This window comes from Somniosus microcephalus, chromosome 9 (assembly GCF_052327205.1).
Source record: "Somniosus microcephalus isolate GS21.2 chromosome 9, FLI_Smic_1.0, whole genome shotgun sequence".
Classification (NCBI taxonomy): domain Eukaryota; kingdom Metazoa; phylum Chordata; class Chondrichthyes; order Squaliformes; family Somniosidae; genus Somniosus; species Somniosus microcephalus.
This window is the reverse complement of record NC_140995.1, coordinates 25933388-25946464: the sequence shown is the minus strand read 5'-3', so window position 1 is coordinate 25946464 and position 13077 is coordinate 25933388. Positions and strand designations below refer to the sequence as shown.

General features: G+C 53.7%; 1 protein-coding gene across 1 annotated transcript in view; it reads right to left on the bottom strand.

The window, feature by feature from the left end:
- Positions 1–11599, bottom strand: part of csmd1a (CUB and Sushi multiple domains 1a) — a 717376-nt gene extending 705777 nt beyond the window's left edge. The window contains exon 1 of the mRNA XM_085997430.1: positions 11102–11599. Coding sequence (XP_085853556.1) covers positions 11102–11255 — 154 coding nt within the window. The 5' untranslated portion in view covers positions 11256–11599. The remainder of the gene's footprint in view (positions 1–11101) is intronic.
- Between the last annotated feature and the right edge of the window lie 1478 nt (positions 11600–13077).

Here is a 13077-nt window from a genome sequence, read left to right as displayed (position 1 = left end):
GTGTGTGAGTGTGAGACTGAATATGTGTGTATGAGAGGCAGTGAGTGTGTGTATCTCTGAGTATGTATAGTGTGCGTGTGTGATAAGTGTGTATGTATAAGTGTGGAGTGTGTGTATGTATAAGTGTGGAGTGTGTGTATGTATAAGTGTGTGTGTAAAAGTGTGAGTGTGCATGTATAAGTGTGTGGGTATATAAAAATGTGAGTGTGAGTGTGTGCCTATGCTCAAGTAAATATTTACTTTGCAGGATAGCGGAACCAACAAACCCGCTGCCCGGGCAGCCAGAGCTCCTGTCCATGCCCGGTGCAAATCTACAGCCCTGTGCCCAGTGGAAAGAGACCCGGCGCTCTGTGAATGGGTAAAGTAGACCCAGGGTCTGTCACTGAGTGTAGAGACCCGGCGCTCTGTGACTGGATAAAGTAGACCCAGGGTCTGTCACTGAGTGTAGAGACCCGGCGCTCTGTGACTGGGTAAAGTAGACCCAGGGTCTGTCACTGAGTGTAGAGACCCGGCGCTCTGTGACTGGGTAAAGTAGACCCAGGCTCTGTCACTGAGTGCAGAGACCCGGCGCTCTGTGACTGGGTAAAGTAGACCCAGGGTCTGTCACTGAGTGCAGAGACCCGGCGCTCTGTGACTGGGTAAAGTAAACCCAGTGTCTGTCACTGAGTGCAGAGACCCAGCGCTCTGTGACTGGGTAAAGTAGACCCAGGGTCTGTCACTGAGTGTAGAGACCCGGCGCTCTGTGACTGGGTAAAGTAGACCCAGGGTCTGTCACTGAGTGCAGAGACCCGGCGCTCTGTGACTGGGTAAAGTAGACCCAGGGTCTGTCACTGAGTGTAGAGACCTGGCGCTCTGTGACTGGGTAAAGTAGACCCAGGGTCTGTCACTGAGTGCAGAGACCCGGTGCTCTGTGACTGGGTAAAGTAGACCCAGGGTCTGTCACTGAGTGCAGAGACCTGGCGCTCTGTGACTGGGTAAAGTAGACCCAGGGTCTGTCACTGAGTGCAGAGACGGCGCTCTGTGACTGGGTAAAGTAGACCCAGGGTCTGTCACTGAGTGCAGAGACCCGGCGCTCTGTGACTGGGTAAAGTAGACCCAGGGTCTGTCACTGAGTGCAGAGACCCGGTGCTCTGTGACTGGGTAAAGTAGACCCAGGGTCTGTCACTGAGTGCAGAGACCCGGCGCTCTGTGACTGGGTAAAGTAGACCCAGGGTCTGTCACTGAGTGCAGAGACCCAGCGCTCTGTGACTGGGTAAAGTAGACGGCGACGTGTGGGACAGAGCTCCTGCTGCCCACGGACTCACACTTCTTCAGCCACCAAAGGCCTGGCCTTTAGTCGGCAGCAGTTTACACAATGGTTTACACAATGTTCCGGCACCATCAGGAATGACCAGAAAATCAAATTGTCCCTCGAACCCCAGAAAAACACACACACACACAATGGTGCACACACTCCACACTAACACTCCTGCACACACTCACACTCACAATGGTGCACACACTCACACACACAATGGTGCACACACACACACACAATGCTGCACACACTCACACACACAATGGTGCACACACACTCACACACACAATGGTGCACACACACACACACAATGGTGCACACACACACACACACACACACAATGGTGCACACACACACACAATGGTGCACACACACACACAATGGTGCACACACTCACACACACAATGGTGCACACACTCCACACTAACACTCCTTCACACACACACACAATGGTGCACACACTCACACACACAATGGTGCACTCACTCACACACACAATGGTGCACACACTCACACACACAATGGTGCACACACTCCACACTAACACTCCTTCACACACACACACACAATGGTGCACACACTCACACACACAATGGTGCACACACACACACACACACAATGGTGCACACACTCACACACACAATGGTGCACACACACACACACACAATGGTGCACACACACACAGACACAATGGTGCACACACTCACACACACAATGGTGCACACACTCCACACTAACACTCCTTCACACACACACACACAATGGTGCAAACACTCCACACTAACACTCTTGCACACACTCACACTTAATGGTGCACACACTCCACACTAACACACACACACACTCACACACAATGGTGCACACATTCCACACTAACACACACACACACTCACACACAATGGTGCACACACTAACACACACACACACTCAGACTCAATGGTGCACACACTCCACACTAACACTCTTGCACACACTCACACTCAATGGTGCGCACACTCCACACTAACACACACACACAATGGTGCACACATTCCACACTAACACACACACACTCACACACAATGGTGCACACACTAACACACACACACACTCACACTCAATGGTGCACACACTCCACACTAACACACACACACACAATGGTGCACACATTCCACACTAACACACACACACACTCACACACAATGGTGCACACACTAACACACACACACACTCACACTCAATGGTGCACACACTCCACACTAACACATACACACACACACAATGGTGCACACATTCCACACTAACACACACACACTCACACACAATGGTGCACACATTCCACACTAACACACACACACACTCTCACACAATGGTGCACACACTAACACACACACACACTCACACTCAATGGTGCACACACTCCACACTAACACACACACACACACAATGGTGCACACATTCCACACTAACACACACACACACTCTCACACAATGGTGCACACACTAACACACACACACACTCACACTCAATGGTGCACACACTCCACACTAACACACACACACACTCACACACAATGGTGCACACACTAACACACACGCTGACACACAATGGTGCACACACTCCACACACACACACACACAATGGTGCACACATTCCACACTAACACACACACTCACACACAATGGTGCACACACTAACACACACACTGACACACAATGGTGCACACACTCCACACACATACACACACAATGGTGCACACATTCCACAGTAACACACACACACACTCACACACAATAGTACATGTGATGAAATATGCCATTCATCAGGCACTCTGTATTCTCTGTGTTTGATTGTGCCTGTGACTGTGACAAGCAGGGGAGTTTAGTTTCAGTTTCATTTCCTTACCTGTATTGTATTGTGTGTAGGGCTCTGCCCATACCTGGCCCCTACTTAAGCAGGCCCCAGCGTGTCTCACAGGCAGTACAGCAGATCTCTGGATGAGAGACACTTCTCCACTGTGTATTACTTTCTGAGTTAATAAAAGCCTTGCTTTGCTCCGTTAACGTTGAGTCTCAGATTCATTGAGGCACATCAATTTTATTAACTCAATTTTCAACGCAATGGATCAACTCTTGAAACCCGAACGTTTGGATTTGGACCCGCATGCTTTGGACGCATCGGCACGATTCGGACACTGGTTTAAGTGTATGGAATTCTTCCTGGACAATTCCGCAGCCATCACAGACGCTACGGACGCTGAAAGTATGAAACTCGGAATCCTGCGGAATTGGGTAAGCCACCGGGTTTACCCCCTCATCCAAGACGCCGACACGTACCCGGCCGCCTGCGACATCCTAAAGGTGCATTACCAGCAGCCTACGAATGAGGTGTACGCTAGGCATCTGCTCGCTACTCGCACACAGCGACCTGGGGAATCGCTGGATGAGTCCCTAGTCACCCTGAAAACGCTTGGCAAAGACTGCAAGTACCAAGATGTAAAAGCCGCAGTGTACACTGACGAGCTTGTTCGTGATGCCTTTATCACAGGCCTCAGCTTCACTTACATCCGGCAGAGACTACTGGAAAAAACGGGATTGGACCTGAAACAGGCTGTGGACACAGCGCGATCCCTAGATGTGGCCCAGAGAAACTCGGACGCCTACTCTTCAGCCCGCGCCACCCACGCTGCCACGTGTGCACCAAGGGCGCCGCCATCTTGGAAGGCATCTTCCCCGCCCGGCAGCCCGACACCGTCGGGGCCCCGCTCTCCCCCCAGAAGCCCTACGACAGCCGTGACGCGTCGGGGCCCCAACTGCTACTTCTGCGGGCAGCCGAAGCACACCAGAAACCTGTGCCCGGCAAAAGGCACCACTTGCTTTAAGTGCGGTAAGAAGGGGCACTTCGGGAAGGTGTGCAGAGGGAACCCCGCTGGAAAACCCGCCACAGCCGCATGTGCGCCGTGGGAGCGGCCATCTTGGATGCCATCTTGCCCGACCTCGTGGGGTCCGCCATCTTGTGAGCAGACAGCGTGGACGCCATCTTGTCTCGATCAGGGCCCTACAGTGGCATCGGTCACAGTGGACCAGACCAGACCGCACCCGCTATCCAAATCAATGGTGGACATCGAGGTAAACGGGTGCGGGGTTAAATGTTTAATTGACAGTGGAAGCACGGAGAGTTTTATCCACCCTGGACTAGCACAACAACTCTCTCTAACGGTGGTCCCTGCTCGGGGCACCATCTCTATGGCTGATAAAACCCAGACATCGACCATTATGGGTTACTGCGCAGTACAATTGTCCGTTAACGGAACTGTATACGATAATTTAAAATTACTAATCATGAAGAGTCTATGTGCGAGCGTGATCTTGGGCCTGGATTTCCAGTGCCACCACCAAAGCATCACGCTCAATTACGGTGGATCCCAGCCGCCCTTCACAGTGTGTGGTCTGGCTACCCTGAAGGTAAAGCCGCCTTCGCTATTCGCGAACCTTACTCCCAACTGCCGGCCAATAGCGACCAAAAGCAGGAGGTACAGCTGGGAGGACAGGCGGTTTATCACGACCGAGGTGGACAGGCTGCTGAGGGAGCGCGTTATTGAACGCAGCAACAGCCCGTGGCGCGCCCAAGTGGTGGTGGTGAGGGGTAGCGAGAAGAAACAGATGGTGATCGACTATAGCCAAACGATCAACATGTACACCCAACTAGACGCCTACCCGCTACCCCGCATATCAGAAATGGTGAACCAAATTGCCCAATACCGGGTGTTCTCCACCATCGACCTCAAGTCAGCGTACCACCAGCTCCCTATCAGACCAGAGGACCGCCCGTACACCGCCTTCGAGGCGAACGGACACCTCTACCAATTCCTCAGAGTCCCCTTTGGGGTGACGAATGGGGTCTCGGTCTTCCAGAGGGAGATGGACCGCATGGTCGATGACCACCACTTGCAGGCAACCTTCCCCTACCTCGACAACGTCACCATCTGCGGTCACAACCAGCAGGATCACGACTCGAACCTTGAGAGGTTCCTGAAAACCGCACAAAAACTCAACCTCACTTACAACGAGGACAAGTGCGTTTTCAACACCACGCGCCTCTGCATACTAGGCAGCGTGGTGGAGAATGGGGAAATTGGACCAGACCCCGACCGATTGCGCCCCCTACGGGAGCTGCCCCTGCCCAACACTCCCAAAGCCCTGAAAAGGTGCCTGGGGTTATTTTCCTATTATGCCCAATGGGTCCCCAACTACTCCGACAAAGCCCGCCCCCTCTTGAAAGCATCCTCTTTTCCGCTCTCTGCTGAGGCCCACGCCGCCTTCAAAAGCATTAAGCGGGATATTGAGCGGGCCACGCTACAGGCAGTGGACGAGAACACTCCCTTTCAAGTGGAAAGTGATGCGTCTGACTTTGCCTTGGCGGCCACCCTCAACCAGGCGGGGCGGCCCATAGCTTTCTTCTCGAGGACCCTCCAAGGGCCCGAGATCAGACACTCCTCCGTGGAAAAGGAGGCCCAAGCCATCGTGGAGGCAGTGCGCCACTGGCGGCACTACCTAGCCGGCAAACGCTTCACCCTACTTACCGACCAGCGGTCGGTAGCATTTATGTTCAATAATAAACAGAGGGGGAAGATTAAAAATGATAAGATTCTTAGGTGGCGGATCGAGCTCTCCACCTTCGAGTATGACATCATTTACCGGCCAGGGGCCCTTAACGAAGCCCCCGACGCCCTCTCACGAGGGATGTGTGCCAGCGCCACCGGGGATTGGCTACAGACCCTCCACAGCGACCTCTGCCACCCAGGGGTCACACGGCTGTTCCACTTCATAAAGTCCCGCAACTTACCCTACTCGATTGAGGAAGTTCGGTCTCTGACCAGGAACTGCCGCACTTGCGCTGAGTGCAAGCCTCGGTTCTACCGCCCAGATAGAGCCCACTTAATCAAAGCTACACGGCCCTTTGAGCAGCTCAGCTTAGATTTCAAGGGCCCCTTCCCGTCAGTCGACCGCAATGTTTACTTCCTGAACATTGTGGACGAATACTCCCGTTTCCCATTCGCCTTCCCCTGCCCAGACATGACCAGCGCCACGGTCATTAAATGCCTCAACAGCCTGTTCTGCCTGTTCGGTATGCCGAGCTACATCCATACGGATAGGGGGGCGTCCTTCATGAGTGAAGAGTTACGCCAGTACATGCTGTCCAGGGGGATCGCCACGAGCCGTACCACCAGCTACAACCCCCAGGGTAACGGCCAAGTGGAGCGAGAGAACGGGACAGTATGGAAAGCAGTCACTCTAGCTCTAAGGACCAAGGGCCTCCCTATCTCCCGCTGGCAGGAAGTCCTCCCAGATGTGCTCCATTCGATACGGTCGCTATTGTGTACTGCCACTAATGCCACGCCTCATGAACGAATGTTTGTTTTTCCCCGGAAATCCACCTCAGGCGTATCCATGCCGTCATGGCTCTCCGCCCCAGGTCCGGTATTTGTACGAAGGCATGTGAGGGGCCACAAGACGGACCCTCTCGTGGAGTCAGTGCACCTACTCCATGCCAACCCCCAATACGCGCATGTCCGGCACGCCGACGGAAGGGAGGACACCGTGTCCATAAAAGACGTCGCCCCAGCCGGTAACGACAACAACCACGACAACAACAGCAACAACGATCACAGCAATTGTTACCCACCCACTATCCTTTCATCACCCCCGGAAGAACATCGACCAACGGTGCCCCCACCAACTACCCCTTCAACAACCCTGGCGGCGCCCCCGGCAGAGACCCAGGAGGCCACCGGGTACACCCAGCCGACACCCGCGGCACCACAACAGCTACGTCGGTCACAGAGGACTATCAAACCCCCGAACAGACTAAATCTGTAGAAGGGGTGAATGTGATGAAATATGCCATTCATCAGGCACTCTGTATTCTCTGTGTTTGATTGTGCTTGTGACTGTGACAAGCAGGGGAGTTTAGTTTCAGTTTCATTTCCTTACCTGTATTGTATTGTGTGTAGGGCTCCGCCCATACCTGGCCCCTACTTAAGCAGGCCCCAGCGTGTCTCACAGGCAGTACAGCAGATCTCTGGATGAGAGACACTTCTCCACTGTGTATTACTTTCTGAGTTAATAAAAGCCTTGCTTTGCTCCGTTAACGTTGAGTCTCGGATTCATTGAGGCACATCAGTACACACACTAACACACACACACACTCACACACAATGGTGCACACACTAACACACACACACACACACAATGGTGCACACACTCCACACTCACACACACTCCACACTCACACACACACTGACATACATTCAACCGCATGTTGACTGACACAAGCTCACTTCACAGCCTCTCTCACACACACACACACACACTCAGGTATGTGAAAGCAGGCACGGAACTCTGAGCAGGAACACCACCTGGGAGAAATACAATGTTGTGAAGCAAGAAAAAAAGACGAGACACTGTCAGCAGATCCTCATGTTTTGCCTCCTGCTTATCCCGGCCGCTGGTTCAAGCCGGACTCGGGCCGGACTGTCCCTTGTTTAAATACTCCTGTCCCCGGTGAGTTAAGGAAGGCCACGTCTCCCTGTGCCGGCAGGTCTGTCCTGTGCCGGTTCATAATAAAACTGAAACCGATCCTTTTCTCGAACCATTGCTGGGATTGTGTTGCGCGGTCCATCTAATTCTGCCAGTGCAGCCCGGGGATCCGATCAGCAGCTCGCCCTCTCTGCTGTGTGCTGGAAGTCACTGTCAAGCAGTCTCCAGCCTCTCTGTGTGTGCTGGAAGTCACTGTCAAGCAGTCTCCAGCCTCTCTCTGTGTGCTGGAAGTCACTGTCAAGCAGTCTCCAGCCTCTCTGTGTGCTGGAAGTCACTGTCAAGCAGCTCTCCCTCTCTGTGTGTGCTGGAAGTCACTGTCAGGCAGTCTCCAGCCTCTCTGTGTGCTGGAAGTCACTGTCAAGCAGTCTCCAGCCTCTCTGTGTGCTGGAAGTCACTGTCAAGCAGTCTCCCTCTCTCTGTGTGCTGGAAGTCACTGTCAAGCAGTCGCCCTCTCTCTGTGTGCTGGAAGTCACTGTCAAGCAGTCTCCCTCTCTGTGTGTGCTGGAAGTCACTGTCAAGCAGTCTCCCTCTCTCTGTGCGCTGGAAGTCACTGTCAAGCAGTCTCCAGCCTCTCTGTGTGCTGGAAGTCACTGTCAAGCAGTCTCCAGCCTCTCTGTGTGCTGGAAGTCACTGTCAAGCAGTCTCCAGCCTCTCTGTGTGCACATGTCAGGAGCAGAGCAGCAATATGTCTTCATTCCGCTCAAAGCGCCATTTCATTGCAAGAGTGACTCAATATTTTGAAAAGCAGAATAAGTACAAGGTCAACTCTAGCCCTGGTATTCGGGAGGTGGGGTGGGGCCTTATCAGATGTAACTAAACTTAACTCAACGCAATGGAGCGCACGCCCAACCCAAATCCCCTCCCCTCTCTCCAAAAAAGGAGATGGACTAAAACGCACCAAGTATCACAGCTACCTGACAACCAGGAAAGACAGATTTCAAGAGAAGCTCGGCGCCAGACTCGCCAAGACCCCCCAACCTCACTGGAACAGACATCCATGCGGACATTAACACACCTGCATGACTTTCTGAGCACAGGCTCTTAAAAAAACCAACATTCAATCCCCTTCACTGTAATCGGCCATTTAAGCATTAAAGCGAAATGGTGAATGGCGAGCTCTGGGCTCGGTGGCAATGAGGAGCGGATGATAAGATTCACTTCGCGTTTGAAATTCAGCCGATATCTATAAACCGCGGGCTTTCTCCATATCTTCTCTCACCGGCTCCCCATAGAGAGACAGAGTGAGAGAGGCGGAAATACAAAACAAATCAGATGTCATCATCATATATAGATATATTAATATTACAGCAATAAAGTAGAAAGTTGCGGTATCCATTCATTTATAAATAGAGCAGCGCGGTATAATGTCCAACACAGATCAAAGTACTCGTCCCGCCTGACTCCAGTTAATGAACGGACTGTTATTTCATTTCGGGGGCTTGCTATTCACAATGTTTACCTCTGCCCCGCTCCTACCCCCAGCCCCAGCTCTACCCCAGCTCCACCTCCAGCCCCAGCTCCAACCCCAGCTCTAACCCCAACCCCAGCTCCTACCCCAACCCCAGCTCCTACCCCAACCCCAGCTCTAACCCCAACCCCAGCTCCAGCCGCAGCTCTACCCCAGCTCTAACCCCAACCCCAGCCCCAGCTCCAGCCCCCAACCCCAACCCCAGCTCTAACCCCAGCTCTAACCCCAACCCCAGCTCCTACCCCAGCCCCCAACCCCAGCCCTCACCCCCAGCCCCAGCTCTAACCCCAGCTCCACCTCCAGCCCCTAGTCCCAGCCCCAGCTCTACCCCAGCCTCAGCCCCCAACCCCAACCCCAACCCCAGCTCCTACCCCAGCCCCAGCCCCAGCTCTACCCCAGCTCCTACCCCAACCCCAGCTCCTACCCCAGCTCCTACCCCAGCCCCAACCCCAACCCCAGCTCCTACCCCAACCCCAACCCCAGCTCCTACCCCAGCCTCTACCCCAGCCCCAGCCCCAGCACCTACCCCAGCTCTAACCCCAGCTCCTACCCCAACCCCAGCACCTACCCTAGCTCTAACCCCAGCACCTACCCCAGCCCCAACCCCAGCCCCAGCTCTAACCCCAACCCCAGCCCCAGCTCTAACCCCAGCACCTACCCCAGCCCCAACCCCAGCCCCAGCTCCTACCCCAACCCCAGCTCCAGCCCCAACCCCAACCCCAGCTCCAGCCCCAGCTCCAACCCCCAACCCCAGCCCCCAACCCCAACCCCAGCTCTAGCCCCCAACCCCACCCCCAACCCCAGCTCCAGCCCCCAACCCCAGTTCCAACCCCAACCCCAACCCCAGCTCCCAACCCCAACCCCAGCTCTAGCCCCCAACCCCAGCTCTAGCCCCCAACCCCAGCTCCAGCCCCCAACCCCAGCTCCAACCCCAACCCCAGCTCCAGCTCCCAACCCTAGCTCCTACCCCAACCCCAGCTCCAGCTCTAACCCCAGCTCCTACCCCAGCCCCAGCTCCTACCCTAACCCCAGCTCCTACCCTAACCCCAGCTCCTACCCCAACCCCAACCCCAGCTCCAGCTCTAACCCCAGCTCCTACCCCAGCCCCAGCTCTAACCCCAGCTCCTACCCCAGCCCCAGCTCCTACCCTAACCCCAGCTCCTACCCCAACCCCAACCCCAGCTCCAGCTCTAACCCCAACCCCAACCCCAGCTCCAGCTCTAACCCCAGCTCCTACCCCAGCCCCAGCTCCTACCCCAGCCCCAGCTCCTACCCTAACCCCAGCTCCTACCCCAACCCCAACCCCAGCTCCAGCTCTAACCCCAGCTCCTACCCCAGCCCCAGCTCCTACCCTAACCCCAGCTCCTACCCCAACCCCAGCTCCAGCTCCAGCTCCCAATCCAAGCCACCGCTCCTACCCTAACCCCAGCTCCTATCCCCAGCTCCAGCTGCTATCCCCAGCCCGCTCCAAACCTGCAGCTGGGGATGAGCTCAGAAATAAACTGCGTGGGACTGACTTGAGGAGTTCAGAGGCAGCAACGAAATGTCAAGTGCAGTGGAAGGAATTGTACAGTTATCAGGGTGTGAGACAGAGTGGGGTGGTGCTGAGACTGACCGGCTGGCTTTCACAGTGGACCCGACAGATACACACACACACATATATATATATAAATAACACACACACACACACAAACACAAACTACCTCCTTTCCTGTTAAATCTGAGACGAGCATGTGTGAACATCACCGGCAACTTACCGCCAGCTGCAACCATCAGCCCGAGACAGCAGAGCAGCAGATATCTCAGTGTTGTCCCTGCCGTCATCTCCAAGAGCCCGCACACCGAAGGTTTGAGGGCTGTAATCTCAACACATACGGATCCAGGTTCACACGGCGGCACCGCTCGGACCATACTGGGGATGCCAGGGCTTCTCGCGATTCGCTGGCATATAATGGGGGGGGGGGGGGGTTGGGTTGGGGGAGAGAGGATATATATATATATATATAATAATATCGAGAGAGAGAGAGAGAGAGACCAGAGCAGAAGAGAGAAGGTTTCAAATACGTCTCGGAGAGATCCTGGAGCCCAGTCCTGAGCAAACCCCCCGACCGGTAGATAGACAAGTGTGTGTCTGTGTGTGTGTGTGTGAGAGAGAGAGAGAGAGAGAGAGACAGGCAGAGCAGAGCGGAGCGGAGCCCGGCTCACCAGCACCAACGAGTTGGACTCGACCAATCTCTCACGACACAGGGGAAACGGCTTTCCACAGCGAAACTCACACCATCCCAGCCCCACCGCCGCCGTTTCACACAAACCAACACTTTTTTTCCTTCCCCCCCCCACCCCCCCAGTCACACGCCACGCTTCCTGCCACCGATGCCAAGGCTTTCTCGGGGGAAGCCCCTCCCGCGGTAGGACAGACCGCTTCCCACGCCAACCTCTATTTTTAATACAATTCTCCACATTTCAAAAGTTTAAAACAAACCCCACTGCGAGACAATCATCACAGAGATTGGGGAGGGGGGAAATCAAACTTTCTGAACCTTGGGTATGGGGAATTGATAATGCACATTGGTGTCTTGTACATCAGATTTGTGATTTATTCAGTCGTTTTATGAATAAATTCTGAATTGCTGAGAATTGGGTCCCCGGAATATCACTTTGTGCATCAAGGTGCAGTTCTGAAAGGACAGTTGTTGACATTTTAATTGCGTTTACAGTCCACATCCACAGGAACATTGGAATATTTCTGACACCATTGTTCTGAAAGACTCAGATATGATTGCTGCAACTCCATAATAATGATTATACAGGGGAGTGAGTTCAAAGAGTGAAAAAAGGGGAAACAGGAAACTTTCGCTACGTGTTTGACAAAATGCGCAAAAAAATTGTTTTTTTTAAAAAAAGCAAATGTGTAACGTTGCTGCCATCCAGAGGCGGCACCGTGCAATTTACAGAGTGGTAGCAGTTTGGGAGAGCGTGACACAATAAAGTGAGAAATCAGATCGCGTGTTTGGCATAACGATTACATCGATGCAAACGTAAAGGTTGCACGTCGATGCGAGCCGTGCGTCGTTTGCTGTCACTGTTTGGGGAAACTATTTCGGCTACAGTTCAAGAAACTCGCCGAGTTCGATCCGTCGTCAATGTGGTGATTTACTCAAGGTCGCCAGAAAAGCGTTCCAAGTCTCATCTCCCTGAATAGATAGCCAGAACCTCCTCCCAAGTACTCCCCTCAGAACCGCCATATGCTCTCAACGTGGTTCGGCGAGATTATTGAGGTTACCTAAGGGCTGCATGTCAAACTCTCACACCATGAAACAATGTAGGGACCTTTATGGATAAAACAACACCCAGGGGGAATCATTCGGTATCTTAGTGCCAACCGCTAGCCCCAGCAGATGGCGCTAACGGGGCCTAAAGTATTATCGCCAGGGCGAGGCGAATCCAATGGCGCACACCAAATTCTGCTCCCCTACTCCCCCATCCTGTCCACAGCGCCACTGCTAATAGTTAGCGCCGGGAGCCTCAATGCCAGGTGGATCGTGACATCAGTGAGTGTGCAATGCTCACTGGCCACCTGATCTGTGAAATTGATTGTTGCCACCTACTTTAGCACCTGGAGTAAACAGTGATAGGGAGAGCTGGCGTGAAGCACCAGGAAGCTGGCTCCAGGGATATTATTTAAAGGGATCATCAGTAATGAGTCACAGCTGTAGATTAGTGGAGTTTCAGT